The sequence below is a fragment of the Scleropages formosus genome, chromosome 6, assembly GCF_900964775.1.
Source record: "Scleropages formosus chromosome 6, fSclFor1.1, whole genome shotgun sequence".
Classification (NCBI taxonomy): Eukaryota; Metazoa; Chordata; class Actinopteri; order Osteoglossiformes; family Osteoglossidae; genus Scleropages; species Scleropages formosus.
Genome location: NC_041811.1, coordinates 28,298,426 through 28,326,138, shown reverse-complemented (window position 1 = coordinate 28,326,138; position 27,713 = coordinate 28,298,426). Strand labels below are relative to the sequence as shown.

The 27,713-nt window shown below is 42.6% G+C and overlaps 1 protein-coding gene across 1 annotated transcript; it reads left to right on the top strand.

Annotated features, from left to right (window-relative positions):
- On the top strand, nucleotides 1–27,620 carry wdr70 (WD repeat domain 70). The gene is made up of 18 exons (XM_018754156.2): nucleotides 1–158; nucleotides 1,479–1,532; nucleotides 1,620–1,703; nucleotides 2,030–2,129; nucleotides 2,560–2,767; nucleotides 5,400–5,459; nucleotides 6,024–6,157; nucleotides 6,813–6,966; nucleotides 9,500–9,576; nucleotides 13,459–13,633; nucleotides 19,056–19,155; nucleotides 19,910–19,994; nucleotides 20,238–20,376; nucleotides 22,389–22,489; nucleotides 22,908–22,987; nucleotides 24,059–24,175; nucleotides 24,553–24,715; nucleotides 27,065–27,620. The coding sequence occupies exons 1-18, from the start codon at nucleotides 44–46 to the stop codon at nucleotides 27,150–27,152; spliced, it is 2,034 nt and encodes a 677-aa protein (XP_018609672.2). The 5' UTR covers nucleotides 1–43; the 3' UTR covers nucleotides 27,153–27,620.
- The last annotated feature ends 93 nt before the right edge of the window (nucleotides 27,621–27,713 follow it).

Below are 27,713 nucleotides of genomic sequence, written 5' to 3'. Positions count from 1 at the left end.
AACGAGGAGCTAAGCGGCTGTCAGTTATCTTTGGGGCCACTAGATGGCGGTGTGCGTTTGCGCCGCAGTAGTTTTGCTGCTTCGCTCCCTCTTGACTCAGCGCTCAGTTCAACGAGCGCCGCGCTTCGCAAAGATGGACAACAAGCGGGACGGAAGCGGTAACGTACCCAGTTTTACTCTCGGGTTTACCGACTTTTTCCCCTCAATATGAGTTACTTCGTCGTACGCCTCTACAGTTTGCAGCAGTGTGTTTGCCAGAACATGTTAGAACTGCGTAGTTGCTGTGTGTGATGATGTGGAGCCAGTCAGTAAGATACTTTTTTTTTTTTTGGCCAAATAATTATTATACAACAATTGCGTGTAAATGTATAAAACGGACGGTTTCGTTCTTTAAACTGATTTTTTTAAAATGATAATTACTGTGTAACCTCATTACGAACTGGGTGCCCAAACGAAACGAGTAATTTTGTCTAGTTCTGCAGAAAGTCAAAGTGAAGAACAAGAACCAGAGAGTAGTGAGTAAACCCCCTGTTAGTTAATATGTACAACATTATGATAATATAATATTTCTTAATGATATAAGGAGAGGGAGTAGATAGAGGAGAGGAGGAGGAGACTGGCGCTTCAGTTCAGTAGTTCCCTCGCCTGCGTTGGTCTGCAGGGCCATGACCCCCCCCAGTGACCTTTGAACTTTTTTTTTTACTACTTCCTTCAGGTGACTTACGTTAAACCGTTAGGTAAACAACTTTACTGTACACTGATTCCCCCATGATTATCATTTTTACTCCAGGGTTAGGGTATTCTTGCTGTATCAATTGAGGCAGGGGACATACTTTGCTCAAGGGTAGATAGTGCAGGAAAAGATGAGATTCGAACCCTGGTCTTTTCGAAGGGGGCATCTGGCCAGTCGTGTACCTATTGCTCCCAACCTCGTCTCCAAATAACTGTCATCATGTCCCTCATTCTGAGACCCTCACGCTGTCGGACCATGTTTGTAAGTGTTTGAAAGGCTTTATTTGAAGCTGCTGCTGTATCCAGTTAACTGAACATTACTGGTGGGATTTTTAACATTTTTTTTCCCCATTCCTTCTGATTGTATATGAATAATCGTACTATTAAATTGTAAAACGCTGTGGTCTCCAACTTCAGTTTCAAAGCACAGCTCAGTGTCATAGCAGGAATTACATTTGATTTTACTCATTACATTTTAGGTAGGAAATACGTTTCTACTTATTCATTTATCTGACGCTTTTCTCCAAAACGACTGATGTTAAGGTACTTATTATTGTTTCCCATTTATACAGCTGGGTAATTTTACTGGAGCAATTTTTTAGGGTAAGTAGCTTGATCAAGAGTCCTACAGGCAGAGGTGGGAATCGAACCTGCGACCTTCAGGTCCAAAGACAGTAGCTCTAACCACTATGCTTCCAACTTTCCCGAGTTTCATTGTGAAATGGACTGTGTCTCTTTACATGTAGAAAATCCCAGCAAAGATGGTGACATTGCAGCTATCATGGGGTTTTCAGGCTTCGGTAAGTGAATCCTAACTGTGACATTTTGACACTATGTTGTTGAACTCTTGTTTAAGAGTAATGTTGAAATAACTTTGGATTGTACAGGAAAGAAAGCTCGCACCTTTGACCTGGATGCAATATTCGAACAGACGAGGCGGACTGCAATTGAACGGAGCCAGAAAGCGTTGGGTTGGTGGAGTGATCAGTAAATTCTACTCAGTGGCGCACACACAAATGTCCCACATCGCAAAGCATTTCTGAACCTTAGCTACAAAATCTTTTCTATAATGTAACCGCTTCTTTCAGAGTGCTCAGTTTGGGGTGAGGGTGACAACGTGTGTGGGGGAAAAATAGCACTGCACAGCAGGGATAAAACACAACAGGCTTTTTCATTAACCAGAAACAAACCGGCTCAGAACAAGATTATACCATAGCTCTTCTGCATGTTGTGAAATGTCCTGTTCAGTTTGGGGAATGAGTTTGTGTGTGCGCACGCAACTGGACGTGTCTTTCAGAGGAGAGGCAACAGCAGGAGGCTGAGAGAGACATCTCTGGAAGCTGCATTACCAGTCCAGGCCCCAGCAAAAGACAGACACCTGCAGCTGCTGTCCCCAGGTCAGCACTCATCCCTCCCTTTTGTAATGGCCACAACATCTAGCATCCCTTATTACATGTTCATTGTCTTTATTAATTATGATTTTTAATAGAAAGTGACTATAGATTGCCATTCTATCCAGAAAGTACCTGGTGCTTTTACATCCAGAATAGGCTTTGGACTTTACAACCCTGTACTGGAATAGAAGAGCTAGTTGAAGTACTAGCGCCTATCCCAAATAACCCGGCTGTATAAATGGGTACATTATTGTAACTAGTCTTATATAATAAGCTGCTCTGGATGAATGAATGAGTGCAGTTGAGTGGTTGTTAACTTATGTCCACTGAAGCCTACATGAGCTACCAATGCAGTTGTTAAGTGTTGGACTCATTGATGCAAATTTTGCTGTCTCCTGTGCTCAGCTGGTCTCACAGGTGTGTTTTCCCTTAGGCAGCAGGGCATCAGCAGCGATTCTGATTCAGACTCCGATTCGGACCTCGTTGGTCCACCGGTCCCTCCACAGCTCCCTGCTGAAGGAGATGAAGATGACGACGACTTAGTAGGGCCTCCGCTTCCACCAGGATACAGTGGCAGGATGGCTGAAGAAGAAGAAGAAGATGATGAGGAGGAGGATGGGATGCAGGATGAAGACGATGATGTAAGTAGTAAAATTAGTCACCTCGGTCTAAGGAAGCCAGTTTTACTCAGGGATTGATTCAGTTATAGAGACAGAGTAAATGCTTTTATTTGGAAAATGTGTTCTTTGTCACTCTGTCATTCTCACCAGATAGAGTACATAGGCTTTAAGGCAGTCTGAGAGCCCGAACAGTAGGGCAGGAGAGCCCTGTGTTTGTCAGAGGATGTTTGTGGTGGAGGAACAGTAGGTGTTTTGTGTGATTCAGCACTGTGGTACTCAGCCTAGTGTGGTGTTCTTTGTTGATATACAGAACAAGAACACTAGTTAACTGAGCACGCAGTCGTCGCTAAAGTGGTTGTCCAGGTCTGGTTTACTGAATGCTTCATGTGTTGCACCACAAGAGGGCATTTGGGGACAAAAAACATGAAGCCCCGCAAGGGATCAGTTATTTGACGCCAATTTCCAGATAACGCAGTACATTTACATATATAATGCACATTTATTCATTTAGCAGATACTTTTCTCCAAAGCGACTTACAGTGAATAGTACATAGTATTTAGCTGACCCCTTTTTCATTGTTACAATATGTACAGTATTTCTTTTCTGAGGCAGGTGTCAAGCATAGCGTGCGCTTTATCTAGTTTTTAACTTTTCCCTTTCACTCATTTTACTGTTTTTGAACTCAAGGGATGCTGTTACTACAGTCATTCAATATGACTGTAATGTTTGTAATCTAAACAATATTACAAACATTGGGAGGAAACATATGGAATCACTGAAAGTCTATTACTGGTTTTTAAAGGGTACATTTTTAACGGTTTTGCTTTGTTTTTATCAAGATGTCCTTATACCAGCTTGCAGACAGCCTGAAAGCCGTGTAACAACTGCGCTACCCACAAAATGACCTGTTTTCTTAGAAAAAGCTACTGCTTAAAATAATGCAGTATGGACAATCAGCCTTCTTTAATTAAAAATTTTTATTGCCTATACTGCAAAGACAACTGGGCTTTATATAACTCCGTTCTCAACCATTAGGAAAATGAAATGACTGCATAATGGGTAAAATGCAGTTGTACCGAATCACAAGGCCATTATATGGAAAAAAAAAAATATGTGTTGATATGGCTGAGTTTGAATCCCAGAGCGGATCTTTCTGCCATCTCTGTAGTCACAATAGGCAGCTCCAGATCCAGGTGGCAGAAAGCTGATCAGGTGTAACAGCGATAGGACTGAGCTGAGCAAGGACCACCTTTTAGTGATGGGTTAGCCAGACACAATTTAATATACTCCAAACACATCAGGACACGGTGCAATTGACACCGAGTTTACCATTTGTTGTTGTCTGCTCATTTTCATTGAAGCTGAGGTCAGATCTTATGTCCCAGTACTATTATAGCAAATAAAATGTGGTTAAAAACAAGAGTGGGTGGTTCTTTGTGGCAGACTGACCATCTGACAGCCATATTTAAAGTGTGAATAGGACAGGTCTTTTGTTGTAAATGTCTCCTCCGTGTGCTGCCACTGACACTCTGCAGACTCTCTGGTCCCAGGACAGTTGTGAGCTTTCGGACCAACCAGGTGCAGAACCAGAACTCTGAAGTCACGCTTATTAGTCTGTCAAGCAAAGTCATTCACACAGAGCAGAGTTTAGCCAGAGTGACGTGAGCAATCTCTGTGGGTTCAGAAGACGAGTTTGTACTGTACGTTATGTCTTACTTATCGTACTACAAGGCTCACCAATATAGTATTACTCACTCTATTGCAGTACTTATTACACTGCTTTCTACAATCGTTACTACACTAATTATGTGCCACTTATCAGATTACTCAAAACACAGTTATAATTGCTACACCATTTGTGATCGAAGTAATTAAAATTCTTGTCTCGCTGCTGCTTCACTATTTACTATAATATCCTCTAAAGTAATAATCTTTCTCAGTATGTTTTCCTACAGTACATGTCTTACAGTTTGCTTTATCATTCCCTAGTCAGACACTACATTTTTACACTCCACATGTGCTACTCATGCACGAAACTCAAGTACCTTGTGGTTAATAATAATTCCTGAAAAAGGTCTAGGTTAGCACAATGTGTATCACAGCTTCTGGGCTGTGAGTTTGCATCTGGCTCAGTTTATGTGAAGTTTGTGTGTTCTGTCTGTGTTCCCATGGATTTCTGTTCACTGAAACCAGGCTTTCCTCCTTATTTATGATGAGTGCAAACTGTGTGTGAATGAATGGCTGTGTGTGATTGCCCTGTGAAGGCTGATATCCTGTTCATGGTGTATCCTGCCTCACACTATATGCTTCTGGGATAGGGTCTGGACCACTGTGATCAAGCATTGGACAAGTGATTATTAATAAAATAATACATTTAAATAAAAGAACAAAAAAAAACCTGGTTACTTGAATAGGCTGCAGGATATCCAACTGAAAAAGTAATACAATGGCAAGTTATAGTTTCTGATTTGTAACTTTATGCTACCAGTCAAAAGTTTGAGTTCACATGTTCATTATATGTATGGGGCAAACTACAATACAGTCAAAAGTGTACTCAGACTTTTGACTGGTACTGTATATTGTATGATGTATTCTATCCTACATTAAAATACAACGGTAATACAATCTTCTTTTTTCCACCAATTTCAACAGAACCCAGTGAGGAAGATTCCAGACACCCACGAAATCACACTGCAACACGGCACAAAGACGGTATGTGCCCTTGGCCTTTCCCGGCCCAGCCTTAGTACCCTGCTAATCCAGACTGTCTGTTTCCTCTGGAAACTGTGGGACTCCTCTCTTTAGTGACACAGTTCCTTTGCGTCAAATTGCTTTTCACACATGCGCTGACGGCTCCATCTGATCAAATGGCCTTGTGCACGTATTCACGTCAGGTTTCATACAGCCCCTCTCAGCCTTGTTTAAAGGCGGCCTCTGTTAACGTTTGAAAGCTGCGATGAAACGGTTTGATGATTTATGTAGGTCAAGCTTATCGTAAGATTTTTTTTCTTTCCAAAATAGAATTCTTTTTTAATAGACTCATTGTCTGGGAGTGAGAACGAGATGTGCCAGAATAAGGCTCACACCAGAAACGTTACCGTATATGAGTCGGCTTTGCGTAACAGCGATGATTAATAATGCTGTCTTCATTAATGGGCTTTTCAGTGGAGCGGTGCTTGGCATCCTTTAGCAGACTCGGTTGTGTGTTTGAGCTGAAAAGGTCACAGCTAACCTGTGGTTGGTCACAGTGTGTACGTTTCTTTTTTCCTGCCTCAGGTGTCTGCCCTGGGTCTGGACCCTTCAGGTGCTCGACTGGTAACGGGGGGGTACGACTACGATGTGAAATTCTGGGACTTTGCTGGTATGGACGCATCCCTGCAAGCCTTCCGTTCGCTGCAGCCTTGTGAGTGGTGAGTTAACCTCTAGGGGCACTTTCCCATTCCTCTCTCTCGAGCGGTTACCTCTCTTCACATTCGTGCCGTCACTCCTTGGATTTCCACTCCTCCCATTAAGTAGACGGCGATCAGGTTGGGACGTGGTTGAGGGAGCGTGGCTAACCTCTTTCGGACCTCGTAGCAAACTCCGGGAGCCAATGGGCCAAGCATGACCGCTGTTCCCAGTTCATGCAGGCAGAACTCCACGGCACATTTACTGGGTAGAGAGATGGCTGAGGGGAAATGGGGCATGTACTGTTTGCTGCTGGAGCTGATGGCAGTCATTGTCTGGGGTCCCCGTGCCGCACTGGCAAATAGCAGACACAGTTAGCTCAGAATACACAACTAAATGCACCTCCTTCCCCAGAAATACCAAGTTTCCAGAAGGTTCAGTTGTAAAAGAGAAGGGGGGAGGGAGGATTATTTGCAGCTCGTGTTTCCCTGGGATTCCTCCGGAAAAATATTGAGTCACATGTTAGTCAGTGCACTGCCAGTCCCAGTTAATCCCATACTCCCATTTCCTTTGTTTAACATGGAACACAACTAGAGAAATTATTACTGTAGCTCTCCTTTCTGTGACTCCCATCCCTAGTGATACTGATTGCTCTCTTCTCTGGTTCCCGGTTCCCAGTCACCAGATCAAGTCTTTACAATACAGCATCACCGGTGATGTCATCCTAGTGGTGGCTGGAAACGCCCAGGCCAAAGTTCTAGATCGAGACGGCTTTCAGGTTCTGGAGTGTGTGAAGGGGGACCAGTATATTGTAGATATGGCTAACACCAAGGTAAGCCCTCTTACTGTCTAGTATTGCGCCCCTTGAGCTGCTCGTTAACTCCGCGGTCATCTGACATTTGTCACTTCTGTGTTATTTGAATGAAAAAGGAATGTGAATGGACTACGGAGATGTGCTTTGTTTCTCATAGTAGTTGAGGTCTTTGGTTGCGAAACTTGAGAACTGATAAAACAAACATGTCAAACGATTACATTATCCTTCCTGTGCAACTTTTTTGACGTCATTGATATTTTTAGCTGCATATTGTAGCTCTTAAATTACAGTTAGGTAGACACAACTGGGCATTTGGGTTTTGTTTCTTGATCGCTGAAGCGCAATCCTTCAGCCTCCCCTAGTTTTCCGAGAAGCCCATGTTTTTTTTGGCATTAGACATAACCTTTCTGAATGTTCCTTGGAGCAAAAAGTGTCACCTCACAATGAGAACATGAGGCCTGAGGAGTGTGGAGTGTGGCTATTGGGACAGCCAGATCTCATCCCCCTGTACTTTGGCATCCACAGTGTGGAGTTGTGCTGTAACAATGCTGTATATCTGGCTTAGCTGAGCTCCCACACACCGCTACGAACAAGTGCACTTGCTCTAGGCCACTAATAGGTTATTGTTGTAGGCTAACAAATCCAAAGTGCAGCAGCAGGCTGTTTTACTTTGGCTGAGGCTGTACACTAGGGTTTACAGGGTATAGTACAGCGGGACAGCTGGTAATGTAGTGGTTAAAGCTACTGCCTTCCAGTTGTGGTACCCTTGAGCAAAGTACTTGCTCTAAATTGCTCCATAAAATTACCCAGCTGTATAAATGGGTAGATAGTTGTAAGTAGCTTAACATTGTAAGTTGCTTTGGAGAAAAATTTCAACTAAATGAATAAATGTAAACATAGTTTAATTTTGCCTAGCACGTAGAATCCCATCTTTGCATTTGCTGCTACACAGTGGAATGCTAGCGTGATGTTCTTTTGCACTCCATTTGTCTTCCAGCAAAGCCCTGCACTTCCTGCAAAGCCCCGACTGCCACGATTAGCGGACTGCGTGCTTGTCCGAGGTCCATGAGGGCCAACCGCACGTGTGCGCAGTGTATAGGGCTTTGACTTTTAACAGAGTTGGTCGTAATGATGTGTGACAGGAAGGGTCAATAAACACCTGCCTCTAAATCTGGAAACCCTGTCTCCCAGCATCATCTGTCCCCTCTGTGTTAGTGCACTCATTGAGGTTTTCTCCTCTCTGTTTCTTTAATCTGATGGGCTTTTGTGTTCTTGAGTTTCACTGAGTCTTTGTGGGATAGACTCTGTTTCTATTTAGTCACTCACAATTTGCTCTCCTGCTCTGTAGAAGTTTGAATTGGTTGCTTTGTAAAATTATTGTAATTAAACTTCCCTTGTGCATGGTATGTCTAAATCTGTGACTGCTGGTATTCATTTAGGTGGTGTTTATATCTAGAAGGAAGCAATTATTCTTCATTCTTACAAACCATTCAGTGGGGTTCCCTGGAGTTCAGTCAGGTATTTGGAATAGAAATTACTTCTGTAGACTTCTGTGCACTTTATCTTCGCTTGTTACCAAGTGATCTTGAATCGTACTGCTTTGTATCCTGTCGTTTTTGCTCTGTATACACAACACATAACCCTTGTGGTCAAACAGCCTTTCAAAGGAGGTGAAACGTGTTTTCTAATTGCCATTACTTTTTATATTCAAAAAATATCAGTGTGCAGTATGTGAAGTTGCTCGCTGTTTAACAGGTAACACTGGAGCCTCAGAGCGTCTGCGCTGCAGGTTTTGGATCTGGGGTTCATTCAGTCTGTGGAGTTTGCATGTTGTCCCCATATTAGCATAGATTTCCTCCTACAGTTCAAAGACATGCAATGGTAAACTACTTTGTACTCTGCCATACTTTGGAAACCATGCTAGTGGCTGCTAAGAGTTGATAGATGCAGGCATTCACGCTTACCCTACCCTAGTATGGTGAAAAGTACAATAGCAATTGGTATTCAAGACTTTATGGTTTCACATGGAGAGCCCTGATTGCCACATGGATTCAAGGATTCAAGCTCCAGCCATGTTGTTGTTCACCTAATACTCAAGTCGCTTTTCGGGCCTTGTGCCCTCATAGCCCCTAAGCCCGTTCTCCATCCCTCTGGGGGAATCCTCTTGGAAGCTGTTATTTGTTATGGCTGATTCTCTCCCTGCTGTTTTAACAGGGGAAAGCACTTGAGCTTCATTTGCAGTGATGTCACGGTTTTGAGTTCTGCTGGACCATGGTCAGTGGTATCACATTTGTGTGGTGGGGGATGTTTTTCCTCATAGTCTTTGCCAGCCTGAAGTTCGAGCTCCGCATGTTTCTGCCATTCTGTTCACAAAGAACAGCAGGTGACCTCATGCTCTTTACGGGTGAACGTGGCCTCAGATCTGCTCCATTTAAGATTGAGGGTTATACTGAGATGATGTTCTCTGTCAGTCCTGTTCATCTGCTGCATTGCGGTCGTGATTATGGCCTCTACTGGTGTACTAGGTGCTGATTCTCTCTCTTCTTCACAGGGTCACACTGCCATGCTGAACTGTGGCTACTGGCATCCCAAGATTAAGGAGGAGTTCCTCACCTGCTCCAATGATGGGTACATGCAATACAGTCAGCCAGAATTCCTTTGGCAATGTGCAGGCTTACGGGGGATGTGTTACTGGGATGAGTGCATATGCTATCCTGGTGTTAAATCTGTCTGGTATTGTCAAACATGCATACTACAATCCAACACTGCCATTGCTGTTGAAAACAAACAAATGAAAACCTCAGTTCATCGATTGTTTTGACGTCAGTGGGGACATACCTAGCTTTCTTTCGCTCTGGTATAATATTCTTTCTGGAAATCATCACTGGCACTTTGGAGATGATGTTTCTCAGGGTGGGGGTGCAAATGTGAATAGGGAACAGTCAAATTCAGGTGTTAGGGTGGAGAGTTTGGACAGTTGCGCTTCTCAGTGTGTGAAAATGCTTTACAGCAGGGGCAGTTTGGAAACAGGTCTTAGACCAGCAAGTGTTTCCTCTCCATGTTAGTGTGAGCAAGGGTTGTGCTGTTTTTTTTGAGTACTTTTACTTTTTACCAGTAATTTAAAATGTAGACCCTTTGGCAGCCAGAATCGGGCACCGCAGTGTCTTCATGGAAACAGCAGTACTCTCGCAACCTGAAGCTTCTCTACCTGTGGCTGCCGTTTGTTTGGTATGTTGTTAGTCTTATGGTCCACAGGTGGCAGTAGTAAAAGGAGCAGGTGCTCCAGACCTTGGTAATTATTTGTTCTGCGGAACAGTCTGTGGTTAGATGATATTGTCGTGGATCCCCCGGACCCCCATCCCAATGTGCATACAAAGAGCAAGGCCCATTCACGCCTCTCACTACTCCTAGGCCTTTCATTCAGACTGTATTGAGACCTGCTGAGGGCATGGCTTTGCCAGCTGAAATCACCTGGGGGTGGTCTTCGCTCAGACCGGAAGAGCAGCCTGTCTGTGCAGCCGTGTTTTGTTTCTTGACCATGAGGTTCTCACATTCAGCGATTTACTATTTCAGCCTTTTTCACAAACCAGTTCCCAGGGAAAGACGCTATGGTAACGGGGCGTTTTGTCAAATAAGAAAAAGGCGTTCTTTCAGCTCATCCATGGTTCCTGCTCTGTGTCCTGCCGTGTCTTTTACTTCAAAAGGCCAAGGCTCTTCTGCTCAAGTGTGACAATAAGTACCGCGTTACTGGTTCAGACTTGTGTGGGTTTGAAACAGTCTGTCAGTTTTGTACAGTAGCTCTTGGATTAGGCCCCAGTGCCCTCATAACCTTTGCAAAATTCATTAGAGGTATCTGAACAGCACTGATGGTCCAGGACCTCACCCTGTCCATGGCTTTGTCCTGACATGACAGCACTTCAGCCCAGTGCTTCCCTAAGCATCTCAAGAGTTTTTCATGTAACAGCACAAATGTAGAAACTGGACAGACTAATTTGGGATTTGCAGAGAAGTAATGGCTGAGGGCCAGATCTTGAAACTGTGAGGTTTCCATAGTAATGTGGCATATGCCTCCAGTCCTCTGGAACAAGTTTGGGCAAAGCAATCCATCAAATACAACCACAGTTCAATGAATGTGAAACTGCCATTGCACCTGAAAAATTCTGCTACTGTGTGTGTATGTGAGAGAGAGAGAGAGATGAGGTTGTAGAGAGGACGCAGGGGCCCTCTTGGTCCAGAGACTGAAACTCATACCCCCCAACCCCAATTTCCCCAGCACATTGTCCTTCTTATCTCCCCAGCACCTTCAGTGAAACCACAGTGGCGATAATGGAGCTCTGACAGGACTGACACACTCTAGCTGTGTGATCAGTGCCTCTTTTTGTCATTCTTATCCCTCCATCAGTCCTGGAAGCTGCTGTGCATCCAATGTGTGTAGCGCCCAAAATACATGTCTTGAATAAGATAGCATCTTAGGCAGTGTGCTATTGCCTCACAAGCAGTATTGCTGGATCTTTTCATCTTGCGCAGCAATGTGTGCTACTGAAAGTGGTGGGGTTGGGGTTATGGGGACAAGGAAGAATAAAGCATGAGCGACTTAGCCATGCAGACGGTTCTAGGGAGCTAGTGCTCCACACAGCTGTGAGGTAGGCCAACATGGAGATCCCTTCAACCCCAGCTATAAAAACCTTGTCATGCTAATTAGGTATGGTGGATAATTTAGAAAACTGTGAAGTGTATGGGTTTGATATCATAAATTGTCTGGCACTTAAGCTTCATAACTGGATCTAGTATGGGAAAGATTTAGGATTGAACTCCACCTGTGTGGCAGAAAAGAAAATGCTGTCAGTTTGATTTCCACGTGGCTAAGATCACAGCAAGGGTGGGAACCCCTCCTGTTGATGCCCACTCAGTGTTTTTGTTTTGGAAAGAATGTGTTGTGTGCATAAATGACATTCCTGCTGGTGGTAGGTGAAGGGCACCATGTGTGAGACTGTAGGACTTGAACAGGTGCTCAACAGAGCCATAGAGCTGCTAGGTAGCAGGTGAACCCATTTGTCAAACAGTGGAGCAATGAGGTGTTTGGGTTGCTCTTAAGACAGCCGGGTAGGGTCCACCCCCTGTGGTGTGCCTGTGATCCCATGGCTCCAATGTATGCTTTTTGACCTAACTAAGTAGCACGGTGTTTTCTGCGTAAAACAGATTTTCCTTTACGCAAATGAAAGGCACATGTTTGTTTAAATGGTGTTTCAGAAAAGAATCACCCTTTTCGTTCTGATGTGATGCTCATATGTCTAGTCATTTCACATGTCTACTTTCGTGTCATGTTCTTACAAGGGTAAGCGTTTACATTTGACATTTGATCTTCTTTCAGTGTACCATCTGTAGTGCTGTTATACATTCATAAGGATAAGTTATGTTGAGATAAGGAGGCTCTTTAAAGGGTTTGTAGTGGTTGTGAAAATTATGTTTTGAGGCCTTCTTTGAGAGAGTGCCTGATAGATTTTGAGGATAGATTATGCGATACGCATAATCCCTGACCTCTGGGCAAGCAGAAATTCAGCCGCCACATACATCTGACCTTTCCATTCTAACTTGCACTTGACTTGTGCATTATTGTTTCCTTACTTCCTTCTCCACAGTATCCCATGAGGCTCTTCTGCTCGTGCCAGTGTTCTGATGAGCGATATGGGGACATTACCTTCTTCCCATCTGTGTTTAAATTTCTTGTCAAGTGTTTCATGTTTCAGTTAATGAAAACTTCTCAGTTTGGGGATACACACAACAATGACAAACGATTGACTCAATCATCTGTAAAATTATAGCTGTGTAGAAAATCTGGAACTTTTGTTTGCCTGGTTCTTGTCACAGTAACACTTCCTCGTAATGTGTTCAACAGCTGAAGTCGAAAATGTGAATTTCACGCAGTTTGAAATATATCTGTCAGTCTGATATAGTGTTCCCTCTCCTGTCCTGTTTTATAGGAAATATTTGTGGAATAGTTGAGTAGCTTGGATTACATTTACGGTCTGTGTCCCCAGTGTCCTGAGATTCCTTCACAACCCCTACTTTCAATGGTTGCACACAGCCCAGGCTAATTGAAAATATGCCTGCAGTGTTGTGTTGTGCTGTGCAAGTAGGTGACGATGAATGTTTGTCCAGTTGAAAAATGCAATTTACACATGATGTTTTTGTGTCACTGTTTTGTTCAATGGATTGTACTAACATGGCCTTTCAGTATTTTTTGCAGTGGCATAAAGTATGAACTTGGTATAGCCAAACCTGTTTACATACCTCTGTATATAATCTTCATTTATCAGTAAAGTTCTGTTTTTGCAGCAGTTCTTCTCTTTTGAGATTTTGAAGCTTAGAAAGTTAATTACAAATTAGTTACATATTAACTTGTGCTCCTGGTTTTTTGTGAGTTTGCATATGCATGTGTCTGAATGTGCTTACATGTGAGTGTTTGTGTTAGTGCTTACAAAGGGTACTGATCGCTGTCTTCTTTCCCAGAACGGTCCGCACATGGGACTTGAACTCAGAGAAGAAGCACAAGGCTGTGTTCAAGCCCCGTTCACAGCAGGGCAAACGGGTCACTCCCACTTGCTGCACCTACAGCCGAGATGGCAAGCTAATTGCAGCCGGCTGCCAGGATGGCACCATCCAGATCTGGGACAGGAACCTCAGTGTGAGTTAAGGCATTTTTTCCATCTTTAGAGATCTGCAGATGGACCGGTGCTAGTGCTTGGTTTTGTCTGTGGTTAACAAGAAAACAAAGATTCATATGGGTATTCAGTCCCTCGTGGTCCCAGCCACAGATGTCAAGGCAGGCCCATTGTCTAATGGGCTATTACTGGGTATGATTAGCGCTGTTTACCTGGAGTACAGAATGAGAAAGGTCTACAATGAGCCTGGCTGCTTTGATTACTCCAAACAAGGAAGCAGGTGGAATATTAGTTTACTTTGACTCCAGTGTTGCTGACTATTTGTTTGATATATGTATTTACAATGGTGCATCCGTTTTTGTTTTGGTGCACAGTGTTACCCTCTAGTGTATTGTAGATTCTCTTGTGTCCCAAACCACATCTAACAGTTCCCACACTTGAGAACAGATGCAGATGAACCTCTGTGTATAGGTCCATTTGAGGAAAACAATGAGAATGCAGTGTTGTTCATCCCTCCACCAAAAATAAATTTTGCTGATAAAAATACGGGGAAAAAACTGTAAGAAATCAATAAAATGAATAAATTTGACGTCTTATACACATCCTCGCAGTAAAAGCTTAGTAAAACTCTCCATCTCTCATTGTCTTTGTTTGAGAGTAGGTCCAAGTTTAGATCCTTTGGCCAAATGTTGACTTGTCTATGCAACGTATATTTAAGAGGAGAGATTTCAGCAGACAGATTGATCAGTGATACTTTGCGCTGTGCAGAGTTGCTCAGGAACTGTGGCTTGGTGACCAAGACTGGATGTTGAGTCTGGGGCCATGGAGATGGAGTCCTGGAATTGGTCTTGTTTACCTGGACCTGGGTTAGTCCATGAGTAAGCTGGGAAGGTGTGTTCTTATGACTACTGGTTACAACACATTGAATTTAAATCAGAAAGGTGATTTCAGACCAAGTTACTGTCAGTGGAGAGGTGCATGATTCACTGTGTGTGTGTGCCCGCGTGTCTGTGTGTTTGTATGCACGTGCCTGTGTACTCATAACCACACCAAGCAGAACTTAGAATGATGGAGGTGGCTGTAATTTATTACAGACTGCTTCCACAGACTAAATATTTGACCAACATTCCTTTGCAGCTTATAATAACAATGTGTCATATGAGGACCTCAGTGTCAGGGGCCATCTGGGTACCACCTCCAAATTATCTGAGGTTACAAGCAGGTGTTGTGGGGGTTGTGGGGAGGGCCTGGGATCCTATGATCTTCAAGTACCGCAGGCCCAGATAACATAGTGTCTTTCCCTGGTAGCACATCTTTCGCACCATAAGCATGCTGTGCGCTGATGGGCTGTTTTATCCTTAGTATCAGATTGTAAGGTGTAAAATGAACAACACTCCTGGTGACCTTAATTTTGTTCTCAGTTCAGAATGGTGATCAATTTGGATATGATTTCATGGGTTAGAAAAAGTAGATGGGACAGGCAGTGGTGCACTTTGAATTTATACTGGGAAAATTGGCATATAATTCTCCCACAGTTTTGTAGAATGTAAAATATTTAGATTATTTTGTCAACTTTCAGATACTGCTCAGCATATTAATATTTTCATACCATTACTGGAGTTTTCATGCTCCTGTTAGACTTGTAATTGGTCCCATTAGTTGGTTGCTTGCATTTTCTGTTTTGTATTTTGCAGGCAGGGATATAAGCTGACAGGTATTCATCTAAAGAATGTGTTCTCAGCTATGTGTTCAACTGTTACCAATCAGCAGCGTAAGCGTAAGGAGGCTGATTACTTGCAGAAGTGGAAAGCTGGAATAATCCAGACTCTGGCAGATAGTAAACATGGACTTGGCTAAATCAAATTGAGGTGCAAAGAGTGGTTGGACTTGGGTTTACAGTCTTGGAGTCTCATGAAGATCTAACAAATGCACATCTGGTCAAGACATTACTGTGTGGGGAACACCCTTTAAACAGTCCCAATACCAGTCACAAAACACACTCCAGTGACTTCTCCACCCATAGTACCTTATACCATCACTCACGTTCCTAGATTCACTAGATCAGGTGGCTCAAGTTCAGTCCAACACAGCTGTTTTAGTCCCTCAGTACCTATATGGACGCATGTGTTTTGTGTGTGTGTGTGTGTGTGTGTGTGTGTGCGTGCGTGCATGTGTGTAGAATTGGCAAATCATGAGGCTTTTTTAATTTTTTTTTTTAAAATCAAAGACATAAATTATTTCTGAGTAAACAGTTGCCAGGAAGACATTGTTGGAGCTTTGGAACATTTGGTTTCCTTGACAAGAAGCAAGTGTGTGTTTCATTATAGTTTTACAGCTTCCTTCCAGCTGTTATAGAAGGAGTGGGTATTGCACTGTAAACGTTTGTGAAGCCCATCTGGGTGAGCTTGTTCACACCCCCACATTTTGGAGAAATGCAGTTGTAAAATGCTCCAAGTGCCTGTTTAATGTCTCTGTCAGGCTAAGGGTCATACTATAAATGTAACACAAATGAAAATGTGTTGAGGACTGAGGTATCATTGTCAGTTGAGGGACATTAGTAATTGCATTCTTGTAGATGTGAAAGAAGAGAAATTTCACCACTTTTTGATTCACCAACACAGATGATGTAAAGATTGTTTAACCTTTTGTTTTCCATTGTTTATTTCTGGAATCATTTGTTATTTGGGACTATGAACCTTGTCCACTATGGCTTCCTCTTGTGCATCCTTGGTCATAAGGAGGGATGTGATGAAATTCGAGTTCGAATGTTGTCGCACTTTGAATCTTTTTGGCAGATCTAAAATCTGTCGAATTTCATCAACGCTTTTTTTAGTGGATACAAATTTGTCAAAACAACATAGCTCATAAGTTTTATTTTATATGCATTGCTGTCCGCAAGCTGAAGAATGATTGTAGTCACAATTTTGGAAAAAAATGTAGTTATTCTCTTTACCCTATAGACCATTGGTTCTAGTTTCTTCCTAAAATGCTCTCCTAATGAAAAACGGTCATAGTTGCACATGGTGAAGCCAAGGAGAAAAGCCTCATTCGAAAGAATGATCATAATGGAATTCTCCCTGATGAAAATGATCAAGGTCCAAGTTGTCAGGTGACCGATGTCACGTGACATCAGTGGACAGATTGTTTACTACTTTGTTTTTTTTCCTTGTCCAAAATGGTAGAAACCGTTGATAAATGGCTGATAAGTGAAGGTTATACGAGAGCTCACTGACAAACCTGAAGAAGCGGATATTTAAAGTAAGACAAATTAAACAAAATTCGAAGTTTTCATTCCATTCTGTTGGCGAAGATTGTAAGGTGTTTTTTATGACCTCTGAAGACAAAAGAGCAGCGTTTGTGAAGCATCTGAATGAGATGAAGACAAAAGATGAACAAGACTCATACGTTTGTCTTTTTCTAGAACGTAAGTAGACGTTGTACGAGGGCAGAATCCCATGTTTCTCTGCCGAATGAATTTTCTTACAACTGTCATGTTTACGTCAAAAGAAATTCACAGCGCACTAAGGTGCCAGTATGTCCAAAGCGTTCATATCCATCTTCAGGATCGCCAATCAAAGATTGATCACAATCAAGACAGACCTGACAACTGAATGTTCAAAGCACAGCATTTTGTTTATGTCATAATTTATTCTTTTCAGTTTGCTTGCGTTAAAACTTGACAAACTTAGCAGTTTAAGGAATACAGATAAACATGGGCTTTTTGGTAAAATTATTTCTTCTGTGAGCAGTGCATTTTTATGACATACCAATATTGAGCTACAATTCTGTCTTAAATTTTGCATAAATTAACCATTCTGTAGTTTCTTTAATGTTCTGCTTCATAGAATGGCCCAATTACTCTTGTTGTTCTAATGAATTTGCATGTAAATCACAAAGTGCAGGTTTTGAAGTTTTCATTCACACACAGAAAAACGATCGTAGTCCAGATTGCATAACAAATTTTAAAATCATCCCCAATACAACAATTATTGACTAAAATGCATCAAACTGTAACTGCTGAACAGTCCAGTTTTTATACATGGCAAATATATATGTGGAATAAGATATTGTTTCACAGTTAAAAATTCAGTTTTTTCCATTTTGAAATTTTGTGACCTTGACTGTTCTTCCCATGGACTCTTCATTGGCTTATGCTCAGATTAAATGTGTTTTGAATTGCTGAAAAGGAAAATCACTATTGTGTGTAAAGTTGAAACCAAGTATTTATTTTTATCTTTTAATTAATATGTGCATACAGATTAGTAAAAATAATACTTTCCATTTTAATGTTCATTAAAGACCGCATTTGCATCTGTACGGATTTGTTTAAATCCGGATCCGAAGATGAATCAGAATCTGTTTATATGACAAACCCACCATAGCACTTCACTGGATTTCCTTCTCTCCCTGAAGGAAGTGACCTTTAAATACTGTCTCAGCTGCATACAACTTTTTGAGTCCTTCACTGCATATTCCGTCTTCATCTCGTCCAGTTTCTTCACATTTATTTATGACAACTTGAACACCACATCTTCAAAATCCAGTTTTCTGTGCTACTGCTTGATGGCTACAGCCTTGTTGAATACAATGGACATGTTCTTGCAGATTATTGGCCATGATGATGGGGCCAGGGTAGCAGGAAGTGGGTTCACATGGTTAAGACTTCTCTGGGTGCAGATGGCTTCTTGATAAGGTATCCCTTGACCACCACAAGCACCGCATCAGTGCCATGTCACCCCTCAATCCTACAGAGTAGCCTAACATACATTCCTGCTAATGCTGTTGGTGTGGATCCCACAAAATGACACCGCTTACATTCCCACTGGTGCTCATGGACGTGGCTGGGACTGTACGGTCATTCCACAGTGCTACATCCTAGAAACAGTTTCAAAGGAATTGAGGAGTAAATGAATTTTGGTTGGAATTGATCTGTTTTGCTTCTTTTCATTTCCTCTGAGGAAGTTCACTTAAGACTAGATAATGTTAGATAAATGCTTGCTTCTGAAGGCTGCTGAAGGTTATTTATGGTGAGTACCCATTTTCTGGGAATCTAGCTGCTATGCTTCTGGTGTCCTTTTAATTTCATGTTTAACCGAAATCTACAGTTACGTCCCTCACTTTTAGGCAGCCTTCCCTGTTGAAGAAAGTGGAGTTTGTTTGAGGACGTGGGAACTCCGTGATCTTCCCAGCAGAGTTGTGGTTGTGAAGGTGGTTGGCTGGCAGTGTGGAAAAAGTTTTTGTTTATGCTTTTTAAGAAGGCTTTCAGTGTGGGTCAGGTATTGTAAGAGGCTATATGTCAGTGTGGCAAGTGATGATGGCTATATTTGTTTGTAGGAAGGTGGTTTTGCATCCAAAAGGAGGATGCTTGATGGTGATGTTTGTTGTTTTGGTGCTTGTAGGACTACATTAAAGGAGTGTTATTGACAAGCTGCCATTCCCTTCCAGGTACACACCAAGTTCCACTGTCGCCAAGCACATGTTCCTGGTACTGATACATCCTGCATCACCTTCTCCTATGATGGGACAACACTGGCCTCTCGAGGGGGTAAGAAAGTGTACAGTACTACAAATGTGGACTGATGCATGTTGGGAGGCTTGGGGGAGACCGAGGGAAAAGTGTCTCATGGGGTTTGGGCAGCTCTGTCGGATTGCTAGCCTTGGCAGAACTCTGGGTCTCACTCAGCACCACTTGTTAACAGACTGCGGTAAAATGCTCTGCCTCTATGAACTTGGACTAGTGTGAAGTCAAGCTATGGAGTATGAGTGGGCTCAAAGACATGCTTTTCTGTGTACCTGTACCATAGTGCACTATGGTGCCGCCTGCCGCCACTAGATCTTTGAACTTATAAGTTTTAATCGTTCAGGCCAGGTTTAATGATTCGACTTTCTTAGTAGTGTACCTTTTTTTTTTTTCTGTTTTTCAGCGAAAAAAAAATCATTAACTTTCTTTGTATTTTAAAGTTTAAAAAAAAAATTGTAAGATAATTGACTTGATCTTGATAGTCTCCGCAGATGTTTGCTCCTTGGTGATTTATTTACTAAATTTAGAATTGTTTGCTTAGCTGTTACTAATTAAACAGATTCCATTATACACAGCATGGAATTACAGTAATGCAGGAAAATGTAACAGCAGATCCAAAAGCCCTCCTGACCATTTATAGTAGTAATGTGAGTGTTTTACCTGTTTGTGCACTAGCTGTGGCTTGTTTAAATAGCGGCTACTGAGGCTCTGGAAGGTGTATTTGTTCTGTCCCAGAGACACGTATCCTAGAGATTTTCTTTTCCATGTTTTTACCAAGGTGATGACACCCTGAAGACCTGGGACATTCGCAATTTTAAGAAACCTCTCAATGTGGCCTCAGGCCTGACCAACTTTTTTCCCATGTGAGCACCAGCAAGTTTTAATCATTGAACCTTGAGCAGCACTATAACTATTAATAAGTCTTTGAAACTGAGACCATCAGTCTTTTACAGCTATATCAACTCTGTGTGACCACTCATTGACCCTAGTATCTATTGTACTGCATGTGTAACCAGAAGCTTTGGCTAAGTCTACTAAATTGTAAATCTACTAAATTCCAGCACAGGCTGCCGTATGGATGAATACTATGCTCCATCTGCCCATAGGACAGACTGCAGCTTCAGTCCAGATGATCAGCTCTTGGTCACGGGTACCTCTGTCAAGAAGGATGAAGGGAATGGCAAGCTGGTCTTCTTCAACAGAACTTCTTTCCAGAAAGTATATGAGATTGAGGTGGCTAATGCTGTAAGTATTTGCATAGAAAAGATAAAACTACAGTTCCTCTCTCTTCATAGACATGGGGAGAGTATTAAACCATCAGACCACTGTGGGTCTGCACAAAATGATACCACCAGAATGTGTTATTAACATTAAATGACGTTCCCAGGTATACGAGCTAAATGTAATGTAAACTGGGCTGAATTTAATCTTCATCTTGAATTGGCTGCATGAACATAACCTTGGGTTGTACTATGCTATACGGGTGGCTATGCTCAAGCCATTCTTGAGTTAGTATTGCTGCATGGCTAAGGAAATACCCCTCTGTGAGTGACTGAATAGCATGACACAGTTAAGTAAATACCTTTTTGAGTTTAAGAAAGAACTCTTCCTTTCTTGAGTAACTCCCCAAGTTGCCCTTACCCAGGGCATCCACTGTAAGTAAACACACGCTAGTGAGAGCGGTCAAGTTGTTGGGATCCTGCTGCTCACAGTGTATAATTAAACAGGGCCTTTAAACTGCTTTCATTTGTGGCTCTAGGTCATATGATGGGATTTGTTCTCTTCTTAGACATAAGTATTCAAGCTTGCACTTTGTAAAACGTGCTGCAGAACAACATCTGCCTTCTGTGGATGTTCACATGAGGAGACATTCTGAAGTAGTGACTCGTTCCAAAGCAGGGCTTTCGTTTGGGTCTGCAGGAAATATCCACACATAGCACTGGGTAGATTGAGCTGTGTTGTGAAGTTCGTCTCTTGTGAAATAGTGTTGTTTATTAGGAGATAAATTATTGTGAGGTTTTTGTCCGCACATGTCACTATCCTGCCACATCGGCGAGCACCAGAGCACATGCCTTACAGCTGAGAAGTGTAACACAGAAACCAGCCTTGGCTTTTTTTTTTTTTGCTTCCAATGGTGGACAGCTTGTTTTTATGGGAGAATGTATTGTTAACCATCTTCATACAGGATCTGATCATCTGGGCTGAACCTTAGCTGTACCAGTCAATTGTCCATTACACCAGTCATAGACCCCCTTGAATTGTTGATGACATCACAACCAATGGGAACTGGTTGATGCTAACAATCTTGTTTATCCCACTGAGTAACGCTTTACAGTTTACACTGTGGCAGTCAGTTCAGTGTTTCATATAGAATATAGATGGAATTGGACCCCCTTTTTTTGTTTCCCTAACATTGTTCATTGTATTGAATTAGTTCCTACCTTTGCTGCCCTAGCCTATGATTGTTAAGCAGCTGGGCGAGTCTAGGCTAGTGGCTTTTGGTTGTCCGTGGGTCTTTCCTAGGTCTGTTTCAGCTGCATGAGGTGGAACGGAATTTTGGGGCAACAGGGTGAGTGATAACCATTTATTGAAATGGCAAACTTCTTGATGGGGTATTTGACAGACTGTATTGGGTGCTACTGAAGCAGCCCACTGACACATTCATAGAAACCCACCATTCACATGTAGGAGCATGCACATGTTCACAAACACACTCACACTCCTAAATACACACATGCGCACAGACAGGGCCAGGGACAAACACACATTTTCAGGAATCACTGTGCTTGCTCATACAGGCACACAGATAAACAGACAAACACCCAAGAACGTACAGATTTGATAGTCTGTAGAAGGTGACTTAGAGCACATTAACCCATGACTCTCCAGTAGCACACTTTACAAATTATTTTAATCTGTACAAGTACTCCTTTGCTGAGCCTGTTACTTAGCTTTGTGGGTATAGAATCTGGATGTTTGAACTGAATGGACTTAACACTCTAGGTGAAGAACCGACTCAGTGAATTGCAGGTCTTCACTTTCTGTCTGAATGTTTTCAGACACGTTAATGCACCACTTCTGTGACACACTGAATGCTTATGATGCCATCTGTCAAGTCTCTCAGCACAATCTTTGTAATTGTGAGTCCACAGGAGTCACAAGATTTGTGTGGCAGCCAAGGAGTGAACATTGCTTTCCTGGCATTCTTGGTTCTTCTCAGTGTCTCACTTGCCCTCTCCATTCTTCCTCATTTTTAGAGTGCTGTTCGCTGTCTCTGGCACCCTAAATTAAACCAGATTATGGTGGGGACCAGCAACGGTTTGGCCAAGGTCTACTATGACCCTGTCAAGAGTCAAAGGTAAGCAGTGCTTATAACAAACATAGCTTCTCCATACAAAACAGCAAAGTCACAGACACCTCAACATAGAGCTATTTATTATATCCAATGATCAACTGTGGATCAGAGCCACAAAAAAAGAACAAGGAAAAATATGAGCTCGTGTCTTGCCCTCAGTGAGTCACAGCTGCTCATTTGCCCCTTGTAGAGAAGCCTGCACTGATCATAGACATGAAGATCCAGCTCACTTGGTTGTTTTCATAGTAAATGGATTTGCACTGAATGCAGAATCAGAACACTAGCTCTTTGAAGCCTTCAGTACCATGCTGATCTACTCAGAAACCAAAGCCTTTCAAGCCTTGAGTACTGTATTGATCCAGTCAGCATTGCAGACTGTTTAGGATCATGGAATGTAAACTTGTGTAACTCCACTTCCCAGAGGAGCCAAACTGTGTGTAGTAAAGAGCAAGCGGAAGGAGAAACAGGCGGAGACCTTAACACAGGATTACATCATCACACGTGAGTATGAAATGATTATGACATCATAAAATATTTGGCATAACATATGTTTGAGATTGCATGTTGTGTTCGTCCAACAAATTTCTCATGGAGTTGCAGTATTAATCTTTTTGCTGACCTTCACATATACAGTAAGTGTAATCTATGTTGCATTTTCTTGACTATTTGTGGCATAGCTACCTTGGGCATTGACAGCTGCAGCAGAGAAGGGTGGAGTATTGAAAAACAGTACCCAATTAAAATTGATATTTTACTGTTGCTTGCTTAATTTAAAAAGTTCTCTTCCAAAAATCTACTTGATTATAAGCTTTAAAAAAAGTATCAGGTTAAAACAATTTGGGTAATAAATACAACACAAATAAGGCCAACCTGCTAACTAACCAGTTGGATAGTCTGTACTCTACTCAGTCTTGCTGATTTCACAGTTATCTAGCAAGGCAATACTCTGTCATGAAGCTAATTTATTGCAGCTCTCTGAATGTTCCATTGCTAATGTTGCCATTGAAATTCCAGTTAGAAAGAAGGCAAAGTCTGCTACCGTGTTAGCAAGTTTGCAAACTAGCTACACAACAGGAGAAGAGCAACAACTCACTGTAATATGTTTGTTTTAGAAATATGATCTGGAGTTCATGTACATGGAGTTTTGACATCCATTGGCAGACACAGATGACAAACGTGATATAGGCAGTACAACATTTAAGGTCAGGGTTGATACATGGTCACAATACCCTTTAGGCCTGGTGAACATGTAATGTATATAACATCTAGGCTGGATAACTCACATTGGACCATAATGCTGGTTCCATTGGAGAATGGTGTGCCAGAACTTGGAGGAACAGGAATAAATGTGTTCACAGTAATGGATACAATCAATATTAACATCCAATAAATACCATATAAGTTCACAGAATTAGCATATAAGGATTTGTGGTATCATCACACTTTGCCATAATACTACCCTGGATGCATTTTTCCCCACAAAATGAAGTTATCCTCCAGGAAAAAATACAGTAGCCCTGCCTACAACCGCATTCATCTCATCATCTTCCCACTCCTGAACCTGTCCTCCAGCTCATGCCTTGCCCATGTTTCGAGAGGCCCGGCAGCGCAGCACCCGGAAACAGCTGGAGAAGGATCGCCTGGACCCAGTCAAGTCCCACAAACCAGAGCCACCAGTGTCTGGACCAGGTACTGCTCTTACTCAGTACTGCACTGCAGAATAGTTTCTCCTTTCACTGCAGGTTGTGGCGTTCAGTCTCTCTCATCAGTAGCATTTAATTTAAAACGGCTCATTTGCTGATAACATGTAACTCTCTGTCCCCATGTGTGGACTGGCGTGATGATTAAGGGTTTTAATGTATTTGGTCCATTTTCAGTTGGGGAGGGGGAACAGGAATGAGACACATCAGAGACAGCAGTTGTTCTGAGTTAGCGTAAGGCAATGACAGGACAGTGTCTCGGGGAGGTCGTTCCTACCATTGTTTGGAGAAAGTGAGTCAGAGTTAAGTGAGCGCTACACGCGATTGGAGAAATGCAGAGTTAACCTCTCATTGTGATTGTGACAGGTCGGGGAGGTCGTGTGGCAGCCCATGGCGGCACACTTTCCTCTTTTATTGTGAAGAATATCGCTCTGGATAAGACAGACGACAGTAACCCAAGAGAAGCCATCTTGCGCCATGCCAAGGAGGCATCAGAAGATCCCTACTGGATTGCCCCAGCCTATGCCAAGTATGACGGCATGCGCACGCACTCCTGCACACATTGACTGCAATTACCTCACACGTGCACGACAGGGTTGCCACCAGGTAACACACACTTGTCTCACAGAGAGTCCCTCCACCATTTACTGAATGTTTACAGCTTGCTGGAACTTATAGTTGTCTCTCTTTTAGACTGAGGGTGGGTAGCTTATTTGAAGTGCTGGATGAGCAGCGAAACAGAGTCAGACTGAGTAGCGCAGGTTATGGGCGTAGTAACAAGTGCGGCTGGAGTCACAGGTGGAGCCAGAGTCTCGTGCCAACCAGATACCAAACCCCTGAAAGGTTGCCTCAGCAAAGGAGCACAGAAGACCGTTATCAGCTGTGGTAAGCTGCTCTATGCTGACCTGTGCTTGGAGGATGGACAGCATTAGCGAGCTGGTGCTATTCATATTTAATGGCGACGATACAGGAGCAGCAGTTTGACGGAGGCGAAGGATGAGGATCGCCATTGCCCTTGCACTTTTTCATCTCGTGCTGCTTTACATGCAAACCACGCAGAACTGTTCGTCCTTCATCCCGTAACATACTATGTTCCTGCTGTGGCCGCAGCGCACTGGCTTAGGCCTACCCTAGCACAGTTTAATCCCTGAAGCCTGATTGCTCACACATGCTGCGCAGCCATCCGTGAGAGCAGGGCTGGGACTCTGAAAGTGCAGCGATTTAACAGATTTAGGCTGTTTAAAAAGGACAGTAACACCCCTCTGCTTCAGCTGGGGGAGGAACAGTGGAGCATTAACAGCCGAGCTGCATTAGAAGATGCCTTTAAACTGGGTCAGAAGCAACACACCAACATGCCCAGCCAGCCAGCCAGGCTAATGGTGAGTGTCACTCAGGAATTCTAAACATAATTCCTCCAAGACTCACTTCCAAGTGTGAGAAGGTTGGGATCAGTCAGGTCATCTCACCGCTTCTTTTGTGTTTTTTATGGAAATGCAGAGGGAGCTTCCTGTGGAATTGTCGTGTTGGATTGCAGCGTTGAATCAAGGGTTTTGGTCGTGGTTAGGATCATGGTATTGGATGCAGTATGGATAAAATGACTTAGGATGTGTCCCGTATAAAATCTTGTCAAAGTCTTGAGTTTTCTGCTACAGGCTCAAGTTAATGGCTGCAGCTGGCTGACTCACCCATGAAACGGGCCCCTCTGTCACAAACAACAAAGGCTCCTCACACTCTATGGTTCCTTTTTGAAGGAAGTCCTACTGAAGCATGAAAATTCAAAGAAACCACTGTTACCCTTCAGATCTTTTCTGAACGCTTATTTGCATCCCTACGAAGATATGCATGGGATTTGTATAAAATCAAGTCTTCTGGACTTCCTCAAATGGTGTTGCTTGGATGATTTAAAAAATGTGATTAGGAATTGTGGATTATGATAAATCTTATGCAGCTACTCATGGGATGTACATTAGTTGACATGGTGGAAAGTAACAAATTAACTGCTTTAGAATCAAGCATCTGCATCTGTCTCTTTCTGCTAATGTAATACACACATTGTGTTTTTCTGTGAGATAGAGAAAAGCATCTGCTAAATGAATGATTAAAATTATTCCCTTCTGTGCTTGCTTTAAATTTTTAATTCATTTAGCTATCTCCATAGAGACTAACAGTGTTACACTACCTACAATTGTTTACCCATTTGTATAGCTGGGAAGCTTTTACTGGAATAATTTAATCAAGTATCTTGCTCAAAGGTTCAGGAGCAGGAAGTGGGTTTCAACTCGCAACCTATGAGCCCAATGACAGCAGCTCTAACCACTATGCTACCTGCTGCTTTAGTGGTGCTGTTATTTTGAAAAGTAGATCTGTAAAGGGGCTCCATATAAGCTACTACTAGGAGGCTAAGGATTTCTGAAATGTCCAAGACTGACTTCACATCCCTGTTTGTCCTCTTTATGAGACCTGTAGCCTGTGGGAACTGGTAGGTCTGCATCTGACCTCCTGTGGCTCCATCAAGCTCAGCCTCCCAGTCATCCAGAAACCACAGCATGTCACTCTTCACTGGACCTTCATCGGGCAGAGACAGTATTCGTCTAGCAGATCACGATAACAGTTTTCATGATCTATTGATGATGAAGCTATTTTCAGAGCTCTTGATGACTCAGGATAGTTTTGTGCACACTTGAATTCTCAGATCCCAAGATCAGGAGCCCTCCGTGTTCAGATTAAAGCAGCTTTTTGTTTGTCAAGTTTCATAGCTTTGTATTGATCTCTTTTCCGTCACTATGAATAATATAATCGATTCAGGCAACACTGAGAACATGCTCTACAGCACTAGTGCTGTCTCACACTCTGTGTAATTTTCCTTCCTCCACCCCAGGACACAGCCAGATCCTTTGTTTGCTGAAGCAGAGGTTGAGGATGAGGAGGCCGACAAGGAGCCAGAATGGAAGAAACGCAAGATCTGAGGAGCCTGCACTCAATCTTTGCTGCTCAGCTGTTCCTTTCCAATCTAGGCAGGACTGGTTGTGGGTACTGGTGACTTTGGCCCAACATGAAAAGACTTTTCTTTCATCCATATCTGTATACTGCTGTCTTTGACTGTTCAGTTTCTGTCTGTAGTAGTCTATGCGAGTAAGTAACTTAGTCACCCATCAGATTACAGGTCCTTTTCTTTTTATTATCTGAAGTGTCTGCTGCAGTATTTTAAATATTAGATGACATTGGTTAATTAAAGCTTTTCTATGCAGTTACCAGTGTGAGCTCTATCTCCTTTTAGTGTTCATTAAGTATGTTGTGCCTGACAGCTGTTCCTCTGTCTGTTTCTTTGTGTGCTGAGAACACATTCTTCCGGTGTCTCATTCCAGCCCCTAAAAAGTTGCGACTGACAGACACAAACGAGTACTCTATGCGTCTCCATCTGGCATTCAGCTCTGTCCCCCACGTGATTTAAGATGCTGTATTAAATGAACTGCTAAATTAAATGAATGTTCTGAAGTTACCATAAGCTGCCCAAAAACCAACAAACA

Excerpts from the sequence above, each read along its gene's own strand:
- wdr70 (XM_018754156.2), top strand. The coding sequence starts at position 44 with ATGGCGGTGTGCGTTTGCGCCGCAGTAGTTTTGCTGCTTCGCTCCCTC. Across the intron at positions 19,156-19,909 it reads AACACTGGCCTCTCGAGGGG|GTGATGACACCCTGAAGACC; the intron begins GTAAGAAAGTGT and ends GTTTTTACCAAG. Across the intron at positions 20,377-22,388 it reads AGATTGAGGTGGCTAATGCT|AGTGCTGTTCGCTGTCTCTG; the intron begins GTAAGTATTTGC and ends CCTCATTTTTAG.